Source organism: Enhydra lutris, unplaced genomic scaffold (genome assembly GCF_002288905.1).
Source record: "Enhydra lutris kenyoni isolate GAN:26980312 unplaced genomic scaffold, ASM228890v2 scaffoldscaffold10, whole genome shotgun sequence".
Classification (NCBI taxonomy): Eukaryota; Metazoa; Chordata; class Mammalia; order Carnivora; family Mustelidae; genus Enhydra; species Enhydra lutris.
Genome location: NW_019154094.1, coordinates 8,619,364 through 8,631,436, shown reverse-complemented (window position 1 = coordinate 8,631,436; position 12,073 = coordinate 8,619,364). Strand labels below are relative to the sequence as shown.

Below are 12,073 nucleotides of genomic sequence, written 5' to 3'. Positions count from 1 at the left end.
CGCGGGCCAGCAGGGCCGGCTCGGGGCGGCGCGGGGACGAGGGGCGCGCGGGCACGGGCGGGCGCGTGGCCGCGGCGGGGGCGCGCGGGGGCGGGCCGGCCGGGGAGGGAGGGCGGGGGAGGGCGGCGCCGGCAGCTTGGCGGCGGCCGCTATTTGAGCGGCGGTCCCGGGCCGGGTGCTCAGAGCGCTTCGAGTCAGCGCGGCGGAGAGATCGCGGCGCGCAACCCGCAGAGGCGTTGCGGCCCGTGCAGCCCCGGAGGCCCCGCGCGAACAAGGCGGAGGAGGCGGAGAGGCCGGATTGCCGCCCGCGCCCCCCCACCTCGCCGCCGCCGCCGCCCCCCCCCTCCCCGCGGCGCCGCATCTTGAATGGAAACATGGCGGTGCCGGCTCGGACCTGCGGCGCCTCTCGGCCCGGCCCGGCGCCGACTGCGCTCCCCTGGCCCGGCCGCGGCCCCCAGCCCGGCCCCGCCACCCGCCGCCCGCCGTCCCGGCCCCCGCGCCCGCTGTTGCTGCTGTTGCCGCCGCTGCTGCTGCTACCGCTGCTCGCCGCCCCCGGCGCTTCTGCCTACAGCTTCCCCCAGCAGCACACGTAAGTGGCCTCCCCGGCCCGCCGCGGGACCCCGGCCAAGCCCTGCGCGCCCCTCCGCCGCCCGGCCCGCGCCGGTCCCTCCCCGCGCTGGGGCGGGGGCGCTGGGTCCGGCTGCCGGCTGCGCCCAGGGGCGACGGCCCCAAGACCAGGGGCGGGTAGCCGCGTCCCGGGGCTTCTAGCTGCGTCGCGAAACTTCCCCGCGGTGCCCCTTATCCCCCAAACCCCCTAACGGGGCAGAGCTAGATCTGCAAGCCTCGGGATGGGGTGGGGGGGCTCCGAGTTTGCCAGCTGATTCCCCTGCCGCTGTCCGGGTGAGAGGGGGACCTGAGGTTGCGTGAGGGGGCGGCCAGCGACCCCTGCCCGGCAGAGTTGGAGCCGCGCGTCTGCCCCACGTTTCGTCCCCAGTGGGGGAACCCGGCGCTTTTGAGCCAGAGGTGGGGGACACCTCCACACCTGTTTTCATTGGCCTTTTCCTTTGACGGGAGGGACTGGATGCAGAGGAGGCAAGCACCTTCTTGTGACCAGTACCACAGAGGTGGTCAGTGTCCCTTGTTCTTGCCCCCTCACTCCGCCTGAGGGGAGGGTCCCCTGGAGAGCCCAGTTGGAAGGTGAAGGTGCTGGGATGGAGGCAGAAAGTGAATGGCAGGGAGGACCCCTGCGTCCTCTTGCTGCTGCTGCTGCCAACGAGGGAATGGCATCTCGTGGCCCTGCCAGCTTCTGCTGGTTTTCATGGTCCTTTTGAGCCTCCTCTCCCTCCCCAAGAACCCACAAACTTGGGCATCCTCCTCTGGTGAGCTTAGCCAGATGTGTCTGGGGCTCGGAGTGGGTATTCAGTGCATGTGGTCTTTAGGACAGCGGCTATTTCCGTGGGTACCCTACCCCAGACTTCTGTCAGTGCCCAGACTCCCCTCGCCCCTGTGGCTTTGGGCCGTGGTGACCGCCTTGCTGTCTGTGTCTGTCTCCAGGTCTGTGGAGCTACCTGCCCCTGGAACCCTTCACCAGTAGCCAGGCCTGGGGCTTGGGAAATGAATAGCTGGGCTGCTAGTGGCCAAGGGGAAGGTTCTGGCCTCAGGAAAGGGGGAGGCTGACTCTGCGTCGTTAGACCATTTCTGCCCAAGGGTAGGAGCCCCTGGTTTTGCCTCAAAACCCGCCGACTCCAGCTTTTAGGTTCTCCCGGATGAGGGAAAAACAAACTCGGGAAAGGCACTGCTCTGGTGTCTCTTCATCTCGTTGTTTCTTTTCTTTCCTCACACAGCCTGGCTGTGCTCAGGCGGGTGATCAGTTGGCAAATTACAGGTGCCGCACGGACGTGTCCTCTGTCAACCGTCTGGATGTGTGTGTGTGTGTGTGTGTGTGTGTGTGTGTGTGTGTTGGGGGGTGCTCAGGGAGAGGAGAATCATATGGAAGTTCAGAGCTCGTGGGTGCGTTATTGTCTTTCATTTGCTGTGATGAAAATGGACTTCAACCACGATCTTTAAAAAGAGCAAAAGCATTATTTTTTTGTTGTTGTTCTTTTTTCCTCAAAGCCAAGCCACAATATTTTTTCCCTAGCCATTTCATAGCTACTCAAATGAAGGTTTAAATAGATGTGCCTTTTCACCTCTTCCCACCTCGCCCCCCTCTCCTTGCAAACTGCAGTGGGCCAGATGGCCGTTGGGCCTGCATGGGTCTCCGTTGGAAGGACAGTGTGAGACCCTGACCAGAGTGGACACCTGTCACTCTGTCCCCAGCAAGAAGACGATGAGGCGGGTGTGATGGCAGCAGCACATTTCCAGCTGGACGCTCTTCTCTTGTCGATAGAGTTGGAGCTAATTTGAGGGTTTGGGACATGTCTCGCAGACCGTAATTAGAGAATGAGAGCGGGGGTGGGGTGGGGGTTGTGCGCTCTGAGGGTCCTGGGGGAAGTGACTAATGTGACGACGACACACTGGGTTTACCGTGACAGCCAGCGCCCTTCAGCTGCCCTGGTCCCGCAGATGCGGATGCCCATTGATCCTTGGAAGGAGGAAGGGGAGGGAATCAAGTGAGGGCCCCCACATGACCGTGGCTGGCCGGAGCAGGGGCTTTTGTTGAACTCACATGAAAGGCTGAGGCAGCTGCTGTGAGGCTGCCTTGCGGGTGGACAGCCTCCCGGAACTCTCCTGGGTCAGCGGTCAGGCTAGGACGAGACGTTGATACAGGTGGCTTTCTGAGCCTCAGCATCTCGGCACTGGGGTGATGACCGCTCTGTGGAGAGGGCCCTAGGTGGGAAAATCATTTCCTCCTCCATGTCTGGCAGGGCCACAGGGCCCAGCTCTGTGAGCCACTGGGTTTTAAGCCAGCGTGGGTTTGGGGTCCGGTGGCCATTATTTCTGTAATCGCTGTGGCAGCGTGGCTCTCCGCCCATCAGGCGAAGGGACCAAGGCAGCCACTGGATCAAGGAGGACAGAGGAGTTGCCGCTGGATTGGGAACAGGGTTTTGGTTTTGGCTGCAGAGGGTGGGGGGGGACTCCCTCACCCCACTTGGACCGAGATCAAGGTTTCAAGCAAGGAGGAGGCCACAGGAGCGAGGACATGTGTGTGCACATGTACCCTCGTGTGTTTGGGGGTGAAGTTGGGGGAGAAGGAGTCAGAGCACACTGTCCCTTTCACCTGCCTCACCATTTCCAATTCCGCTCCCTCCGGCCGTGGCCATGAATGGCGAATGGCCACCGCTGCCTGCTGAGGGCAACTGCTTTGCCTCTCCCTGCGTCTTTCTCCCGTCTGTCCTCTGGCCCCTCCCCAGCCCCCTTCTTGGGTCCCTCAGCTCCACTCCTTCTCCATTTCCTTGCCCAACCTTCTCATTGCTCTGTGCCCACCCTGCCCACCTATTTTGTGGGACCTCTGTCCCCTGTTCTCTGGCGTCCCTGGCTTTCTCCCATCCCCGCTGTGGGGTCCTGGCTGAGCTGCGCGCCTGGCCGCACCCTCTTAGCCCACTCTGCCCCATGATGGCGCCGGCCAGCACCTCCCTTCCTCTGGCATGCCCGGTGGGGACCAGAGAGTGGCCTGAGGGGCCTGAACCCACCCAGCAGATTAATGACAGCTGGAGTACGTGCTCCTTTTCCTGAGTGCCCATGACGGCACGCGTCAGTCTAGCTACAGTTAATGGGGGGTGACGTGTGTCTGTCTGGGCCTCTGAGCCCGCGCCTTCACCTCCCTGTGACTCTCCCTATTAGAGGGAGGCAGCATCACACATCTGGGTCCCCCCATCTCCCCAATGACCTGCCACAGCTCTTGCAGGAGGGAGGGGCTGAGGCCTCATAGCCTGCTGCCGCCACCCCTGGCATGCAGAGCTGCCAAGTGCATCTGGGGAGACCCTTGGCTGCCATCCCCCCGGGCCCCACCCATATTGGGCACCTCCTCCAGGCCAGCTATGTCAGAAGAGCCCCTGAGAAGGTGGGGGAACTGTTTTAAGATGAGTCCCCTCATAATCTGTGGGTGAGTCTCACACTAGAGTCTCAGTCACACTGGTGTCCCCAAGGAGAGACTGACTCACAAGTGGAGTGAGCTCTTCTACTCTTAGGGCCTCCTTTTCCCTCCTGCCAGTGTGCAGGTGGGCAGCACACGGCACCTCAGATGTGTATAGGCGGACCCTGCCAGCTCCCGGGAGGAGGCAGCTTGCGCACATGCCGGGTGTTGGGCGTGTAGGCCCAGCAGGGCTCAAGCACTCGCCTCCAGAGCTGACCCTCTTGTTAGGGTGACCTTGCTTCAGTTTCCCCAACTGAGATCATAGAATCTGCTTAAGAGTCTGGGGGTGAGAATTCCTGCGAGGGGAATGTAGCCTCTAAACATTAGCAGCCGGCCCTAAGGCTGCAGCCTGGCAGGCGCCGACCCGCCAGTCTTTCCACCCTGCTCCTGTGGGCTGAGCGCCTTCCTGTCTCCACTTTGCTGCTGCTGTCCCCTCATCACTGCATGCTTTCCTCAGGGGTTTAAATACCTCTTTCAAGGTCTGACACCCACACCTTCTGGAGACATCTGGATTGTGCCCTTAGCTCAGACTGTACCTACCCACGTGGTATATCGGCTCCTAGAGGACAGACACTGGGCCACCTCCCTCCCTCACTCCCTGAAGCCCAGCTTGACTGTGGTGGGGAACATCACCAGGTTAATGGTGGGCCTCCCCTCAGTGAGCTCAGACCAGGCCCTTACCCACATCACTGCCTTGACCTCAGAACCTGTGCTCATGCCCATCCCACAAATGAGGACACTGAGACTCGGAAAGACGAAGGTCCCGCCCAAAGCCCCACAACTCCCAGAGGCAGGCCTGGAAGAGGACTAACCTGTTCGATGCTTAGCATCCCTGCCAGGAGCCTGCGCACATCCAGGCAGCGGGCCCAGGAGGTTGGGGGTGGGGACCCAAAACCTGGGGCTTTGGAGGAAAATGAAGAGGCCTAAGACCTGTGAGGCACGCCTAGGTCTTCCAGCTGTAACCTTTCCTGCACTGTCCCTCTGCTCTCCTGGGTCTCAGGCAACCTGGAGGGGGCCGCCTTCCTTGGGCCACAGCTGCCCTGCCAGCCCACATCCACGCCCTTCCACACGTACACAGGTGATCCTGGGGCCCCCGACTCAGGTTTTCCTCTTCTCCAAGGCCTGCCTGGCATGGAGGGGTGGGCAGGAGGGACTCCCGTCTCAAGATACCAAGGTGCCATCTTCCCCTCCAGATTCCAGTATGGTTCCAGAGAGAAAGGGGGTGGGGGTGGTTAATGGAAACCTGAGGCTGGATCCTCCAGTCCCTTGGCAGTTTCATTGGCCCCAAGGGGACTTCAGAGGACTCAGACCGCAGAGACCTTAGTAAGGTGTCCCTGCTATAAGGACAGGTGTGGCCTGGGGGGCTAGGGTACTATGCAAGGGCCAGCTGGAGGTTTGGGAGTCAAAGTAGGTAGGCCTGTGGCATGGGCCTATCTGGCAGGTAGTGTTGTCTGGGGGGTGGGGGCTGGTCTCTTTCTCCTTCCCCTTCCTGTACCCCCGGCCCTGCTGCTGTCCTTGCGGGCTTCTAGATTCAAGATCTGCCTCAGGAGCTAGTGACCTGTGTCTTGAAGTGAGTGAGCTCAGGGCCTCAGGCGGGGGTGGGGGTGGGGGTGGAGCACCAGGGTCTGGGGTACCCTGAAGGCGAGGGTGGGGGGCTTTCCACTGCTGGCTGCAATCCCTCCAGCCAACTGGGGAGCTTCTGTTCATGTCAGGGTGGGTTTGTTGTTTTTTTTTTTCCTCTGGTGCCTACTGTCTAAACAAGAAGCTACAGAATCAATATTCGTATTCCCAGAGGGAGGTGTATGTGTGGTTTTTGCTTTTTTTCTTTTCCCTTCCTCTCTTGTCCTGTGTAACCTGAAGAGCCTTTTGAGCTGCCTGTGGCTAAGGTTGAGGGTGGGGGGACTTGGCAGTGCAGGTGACCACCAATGGATTGGGATGCCCCTGGGGGGGCTTGCACATTCCCCATGGGGATCTCTTAGAGCTACCCTACAGGAGTCAAGGATGCTGTCATTCAGGCCCACACAGTCTGAGCCCGACTTTATGCAGGCATGACCTGGGGGCTTGGCTCCATCTCGTAATACCCTGCCATAGGTTTGTTGTCCCTAGGCCTGATCCTGCTCATGGGCCACCTAGTCCTTCTCCCATCTGAGCTGGGCCCCCTCCTTCTGGGGCTGGTCCTCTCCGCAGTGGCTTCTGGCCACTGCTGGCGCTGGTGCCTAAGCTTGTGGGGGATGGGACCCTGCAGACCAGGAGACCCTGTCTAGCGGGGCTTAGGTGAGGGGACTCTTCCCATGGGGAACCTGAGGGGCCTTGCCTTGGGTTAGCCTGGTCCTGGAGACCCTCTCAAAGGCAGTTCCAGCCCAATCCTGTCAGCTGGGTAGCTGGCAGAGTGGTGACCTTGGACAAGGCCCCTCCTCCCCATGGGCCTCAGTTTCCTCTCTTCCAGGCTCTTCAGACTCTGACATTCCAGTAGCCTGAGAAGATGGGTTCAGGGTCATCCCGTTCCTCTTCCCAGCACTCTAGCCACAGAGTGAGGGCTGACCCCCAGCCCAGCTAGACCCCACCTCCTCCAGTGTGAAGAGCCTGTGCCTCACTTCCTGGCCCCTGGCCACACTTTGGGTGTCTTGAAGCTGCTTCTCAGACTGACCCACTTTGAGCTCTAATCAACCTAATTGTTTAGCAGAAAGGGAGGGGTATGGGAAGTCTTTCCTGCTGATCATTAACGAACTCTTCCCACCTTGGCAATGACTCTGTTAAAGGAAGGGGAAAACAGTGGTGAGAAGAGGGAGGAGTGGCTCCCTCTGCCTCTCTTCCCGGCCCTCTGTTGACGGCGGGTCCCTGGTTCTCACCTCGATGCCTTCTTTCCCTGCTGGCCACATCTTTCTGAATGAGGGCCCTGCTTAGAGCACACCCAGGCTCTGCCACACCTCTCACCAGCTGTGTGACCTTGGGAACATCCTTAGCCTCTCTGGATCTTGGGGCCTCCTCTGTAAAATTGGGTTCCCTCGAGCATACTGCCTCACAGGGCTGGGCTATGAAAGGTCCTGAGGGATGGGCCTGGCCCCTGCCTGATAAGGGCATATGGATCCTGACTCAGTCTGTGAGGGGTCTTAGTCCAGCCAGGTCTGCACTCCAAGTGCGGGGCACCTCTCCCATCACCCACAACAGCCGCAGCGTGGCTGGGCCCTACTGGCACCCAAGACTCAGCTGTGGTTCCCACGTTTCTGCTCCTGAGCTTGGCCCTTGCCTCGGCCTGTGTGTGGAAGTATCTGAGTGTGTTCGTGTGTGTGTGTGTGTGTGTGTGTGTGTGTGTGTGTGTTTTGTGCTCATGTGTTAGCTGCATTCATGTGAATGCACACTTGTGTGAATGTCCATGTGCATACGAAGATGAGCTTGTGTGTGGGGGTGTGCACATGTGCTCCTGTGTGCGCCTGCTTGTGCATTATTTGTGCACATGCGTGTGGGGGTGTGTGTGTGCACGTGCTCACATACACACATAGGGGTAGGTGCATGTGCACATGAGTGCGGATGTGGGTGTGGACTTGTGTGTGCATGCACATCCGTGTGTGCAGGCAGATGCGGGGTTTATCTCTCTGTCCCCAGAATGTGCTCTTGGTGCCCACCTCCTGCACCTGCCTTTGAAGTTAATGCCAGAGCTCAGCTGGGCAAATGCTGGCAGTGGGGACTGAAGAAGCCGGGTTGTTAGGACCAGTGTTTTGCAAACTTTTATGTCAGGAACAGCCCGAGTTAAGGCTGATCTGGGAAGTTTGATCATCTACCAACTGGCTCAATGACAGTCTGTGAAGGAAACATACAGGCTGCATCCTTGTAATTCAAATTTTTGCAAATTGAATGATAATTTAGATACACTGGAGGACTTGGGACTCAGAGAAGTTTGGTGAGCCTTTTATAAAGTGAAGCATCTTTGCAAGCAGCCTTTCCCTTGGGAATCTGAGGGGGTGGGCATGGAGTTCAGGGTGCAGGGAGAGTGGAAACCCTTGCTGCGTGACCTGGCATTTTTCCCCCTCTTGGAGTGGGTGCTTCTCATTTGCACACCAAGGGAGGGAGACTGGCATCCCTTGGAGCATGTGCTGTAGGTTTGGGCTTCTCCCCCCCCCCAAGGGAAGATATTTGTGCAGTCAGTTACAGGCACGATTTGGGGTACAAGAGCTTGATGATCCCCACACAGTCCTCTATTTAGGGCACCTCCCACGAAGTCTCTTCCTTTCAAGGATGAATTTTTGTCTACTGGGTCTTCATAAACACACAGTCTGGGTGCCAGCCCTCTGGGCTGTTGTGCACCCAGCTGAGCTCTGGCCCTGATCTGGTCGGGTGTGGCAGCTGAGAACTGTAAGTTTTGTTCTCCTGGCATTCTCAGGGCCCGTGCATTATCCGTGCTGGGGTGCCCTAGTGTCCTCAGCATTTTGGGAGGGGGCTTCTGCAAAGAGCAGAGGTGGCTGAGAAGGGCCCTGGAGGCTGCAAGACTAGTGAGGGTTCCTGGGGGCAGGGTGCCTGGGCGGGACCATCTCCTTGGGCAGTATGGGCTTTGCGTGGTTGCCTGTCTTGGCAAGGACGTATCCTAACTACAGAAGCCCCTGGGGACCCAGATACTGCCATTGTAAGACAAAGAAACTGATGTCTGAGGTGGCAGAGAGGAGCCCTCAGGCCCCACATGTCTTCTGGAGGACAGGGCCCCTGTCCCCAGTGCTCAATACAGGTGGCTCAAAGAATGACCCCAGCTTAGCTGTCCTTGCACTATGACATGCAACTGGTTCTTGTAATAAAAACATCCCTGGAGGGGTGCCCAGGTGGCTCAGTCAGTTGAGCATCCAACTCTTTTTTTTTTTTTTTTTAAGATTTTATTTATTTCTTTGACAGAGAGACAGTGAGAGAGGAAACACAAGCAGGGGAAGTGGGAGAGGGAGAAGCAGGCTGATCAGGGAGCCTGACGCGGGGCTCGATCCCAGGCACCCCAAGCATCCAACTCGATTTTGGCTCAGGTCATGGTCTCAGGGCCATGAGATGGAGCCCTGAGTCAGGCTCCACACTGGACATGGAGACTGCGTAAGATTCTTTATCTTCCTCTGCCCTCTTACCCCCGGTTCTCTCTCTCCCTGTCCAAAAAATAAGAAAATAAAACCCCTGACATGGGATGCAGGAGCAATTTGAGGCCTCCTTTGGCAAGTCCTGTAGAGCAAGGTGCCTGGGTGGCTGGAGGCCCCGGCTCCCGGTCTCCCTCTAGGACAGACGAGGGGGCCTCCCTGCCGGTTTAGAGTCAGCAAGGCTTCCAGGGTACCCTCAGAAGGGACCGCTTTGTCCCCAGGCGGGCAAGAACGGCCTGATGTGTTCCTGCGATGGGTAGAGGCTGCTGCTTGACTCTGAGCTTCCAGCCTGACATGGCATTTTAGCAGTGATAACTTCTCTCTGCAGCCCCGTGTTCTTTGCCCGCCGGCGCCGCCTAAAATGCTGTGTTTGAAGCCTTAAAGGTCAGGCCTGGTGCCGCTACCAGTTCTAACAAACAAACAACAAAACAACCCACCTCAGCCCTGCTCGGAGCTTCATTTATTAGAAAAGAGAAACAAGCTGACGAAACAAGCTTCGGTGCTGAGGTTGTCACAGACGGACATTGCTCGTTTCCCCCTGTGAGCTGAGGTGAGGGTGGGTTTGGAGAGAACCTGAAGTCTTCCCTTCTTTCCCTGGACCCCCTAGGCACACTGCGGTGTCTCCTGCTGAGGGGTAGCGATGACCTTGCACCCCGGAAGCCTACCAGGGGCACAGCCCCACCTCCCAGGCTAGAACTGGAGGCCCTCCTGGGCTGGCTCCGGGCTCTGGCCACTAGCCCTGTGACCCTCCAGGCTCCAGCCAGGCCCAGCCACTTGCAGTTCCTAGTAGGAGCACTGGCCTTTGTACCTTTTGGCCTTTGCTCATCCTATCCCTCTCTGTCAGGCCGGCCTGCTTTGCCCAAGTTCCAAGGCAAAGAGTCCTTCTAACCAATGCCCTCCTCTGGCTCCCTACCCCCGTGGGCCTTTCCGACAACCCTATGCCCCAGTACACAGGGGCTTCCAGGAGTAGGCATTGAGCTGACGACTACCCCTACAAAAGGCGAGTCTGAAGAGTATATTTGGCTGCAAGGAAAAGAGGCAGTTTTTGCCTATACCATGGCAAACACAGCATGAAGATTTTTTCATCATGGTTAGTCCCTTTATCCTATGACAGGGAGCCCAGAGCTGGGTGAGTGGAGGCTGTCATTGAGAACCAAGTCCACACCTGCACTCTGCCTGTCTGGCCTCACTTTTAGTGGGGCTGTCTGTTCTTGGCTGACTCCCCTTATGGCAACATAATGGCTGCCATAGCTCCGGGCATCACAGGTACGAGACAACAGGAGTAAAGGGGATACTGGGTTCCTCTTAAGAGGTTGGGAAACCTGTCTCAGAAGCCCCTAGCCAACTTCCCCTAGTACCTTATTGGTTAGCAGTGGGTCACATGTCCACTGTCAACCAATCACTGGCGATAGGGAAAGTGCATTGTGATTGGCTCTGGCTAATCAGGATTTACCCTTGAGCAAAGGATAGGGTCACCTTGAGGCTGGAGGCAGGAGAGATTCTTATAGACTTGGGTTTTGTTAGCAAGAAGCAGAGAGTAATAGAGAATAGAAAGGCAATTTTTGCTGCAGGGTGAGGCCAGAGGACTAAACATGGGGTAGGGGTGAGGAAGAAGGTGGGAGGGGAAGGGAAGGAGGAGGGTATCCATGCTAAAGGAAACATTTGTTAGGGACTTGGTTATTTTAAATACATCATTTAACTACATCACTATGAACTGGGCCCTGGGTGATGTATTTCACGTATCCTATAGAGTGAGATCAGTCCATTTTTATTCCCATTTCACAGACAAGAAGAATTGAGGTTCAGCAGGGCTGAGTGATGCTGAAATCACCCAGATAGTGGTGGAAGCAGGATTCATACCCCAGTACTCAGGTCTGAGCACCCAGCCACAGCCTCATGTGGCCCTTCTACAGCCCACCTCCTCCAGGCAGTCCCCTGACCACAAGACCCTCGAGGTGCCCCCACATTCCTGTGCCCTTCCATCACAGCTGTTCCTCCTTAAGCACTGCCTCTTTTATCAGGCTGAGTTCCTTGGAGCACAGTTTCACAGGGTGCTGGGGCGCCCCCTGGGTCCTTGGAGCCGGTGAGCAAACTGAGAAGATGCAGACAGAGGCCACGTCCTACTGCTGCAGTGAGGAAGTGACCCATGGACATGGCCAAGGGGAGGGCCTGAACTTGGCTGGGTGCTGCCTGTGAGACTTGGTTCTAGTCTTGGGTGGGGGCAGCTGCAGCATGGGTGTACTTGTGTGTCTGCTTACTACTGGTGTGTTACTGGTTGGCTCCTCTGATAGATATGACAAGATCCATGCTCCATCGAGGCTGCATTCTCATGACCTTGCCCCTGGCCCTTCCTGTTATTCTCTGACCTCTGTTCTCTGCACCGATCGTGGGTCCAGGCTGGCTGCAATGTCCAGTGGTTAGTCAACCAAGGGCACAGGTCTTAGGAGAAGCCCTGAGCTCTGTCTCACCCCTAGGTCGGGTGCCCATCTGGCTGCTGTTCCCCACCTGTCACATGAGGGATGGGGGCTCTCTGGAGCTGGACTTTACTGGCACAGCTATGAGTCCTCCAGACCAAGACGGGCCTTCTCTGATCTGAGTCTCCTTCTGAGGCCTTCTCCCATTAGCTGGTGGAAGCTGAGGGTACTGTGGCCACCTGTGCATACACAGAGTGGGGGAGCAGGGAAGTCTAGATTCACTCCCCATTCTCCCACCACTCCACTCCACCCTCCATCTTCCAACCAGCTCCACTTCCCACCCCCACCCCTAGCGGTGCCTAGATTTACCCGTGGGAGACTCAGAGGGAGGGAGGCAGACAGGCAGCAAGGTCAAGTATTTAAACCAGACCTTGGCTGCTTCAGTCCCCAGATATCTCAGGGACTTGTGGTGTAGGGACTGG

The 12,073-nt window shown here is 58.1% G+C and overlaps 1 protein-coding gene across 3 annotated transcripts in view; it reads left to right on the top strand.

The window, feature by feature from the left end:
- Positions 1-374: 374 nt before the first annotated feature.
- The window catches only part of LOC111144160 (calcium voltage-gated channel auxiliary subunit alpha2delta 2), a 138,977-nt gene continuing 127,278 nt past the window's right edge, over positions 375-12,073 (top strand). For all 3 annotated transcript variants that reach the window (XM_022498336.1, XM_022498335.1, XM_022498334.1), the window contains exon 1: positions 375-589. In XM_022498336.1, the coding sequence (XP_022354044.1) occupies positions 375-589 (215 nt within the window). The remainder of the gene's footprint in view (positions 590-12,073) is intronic.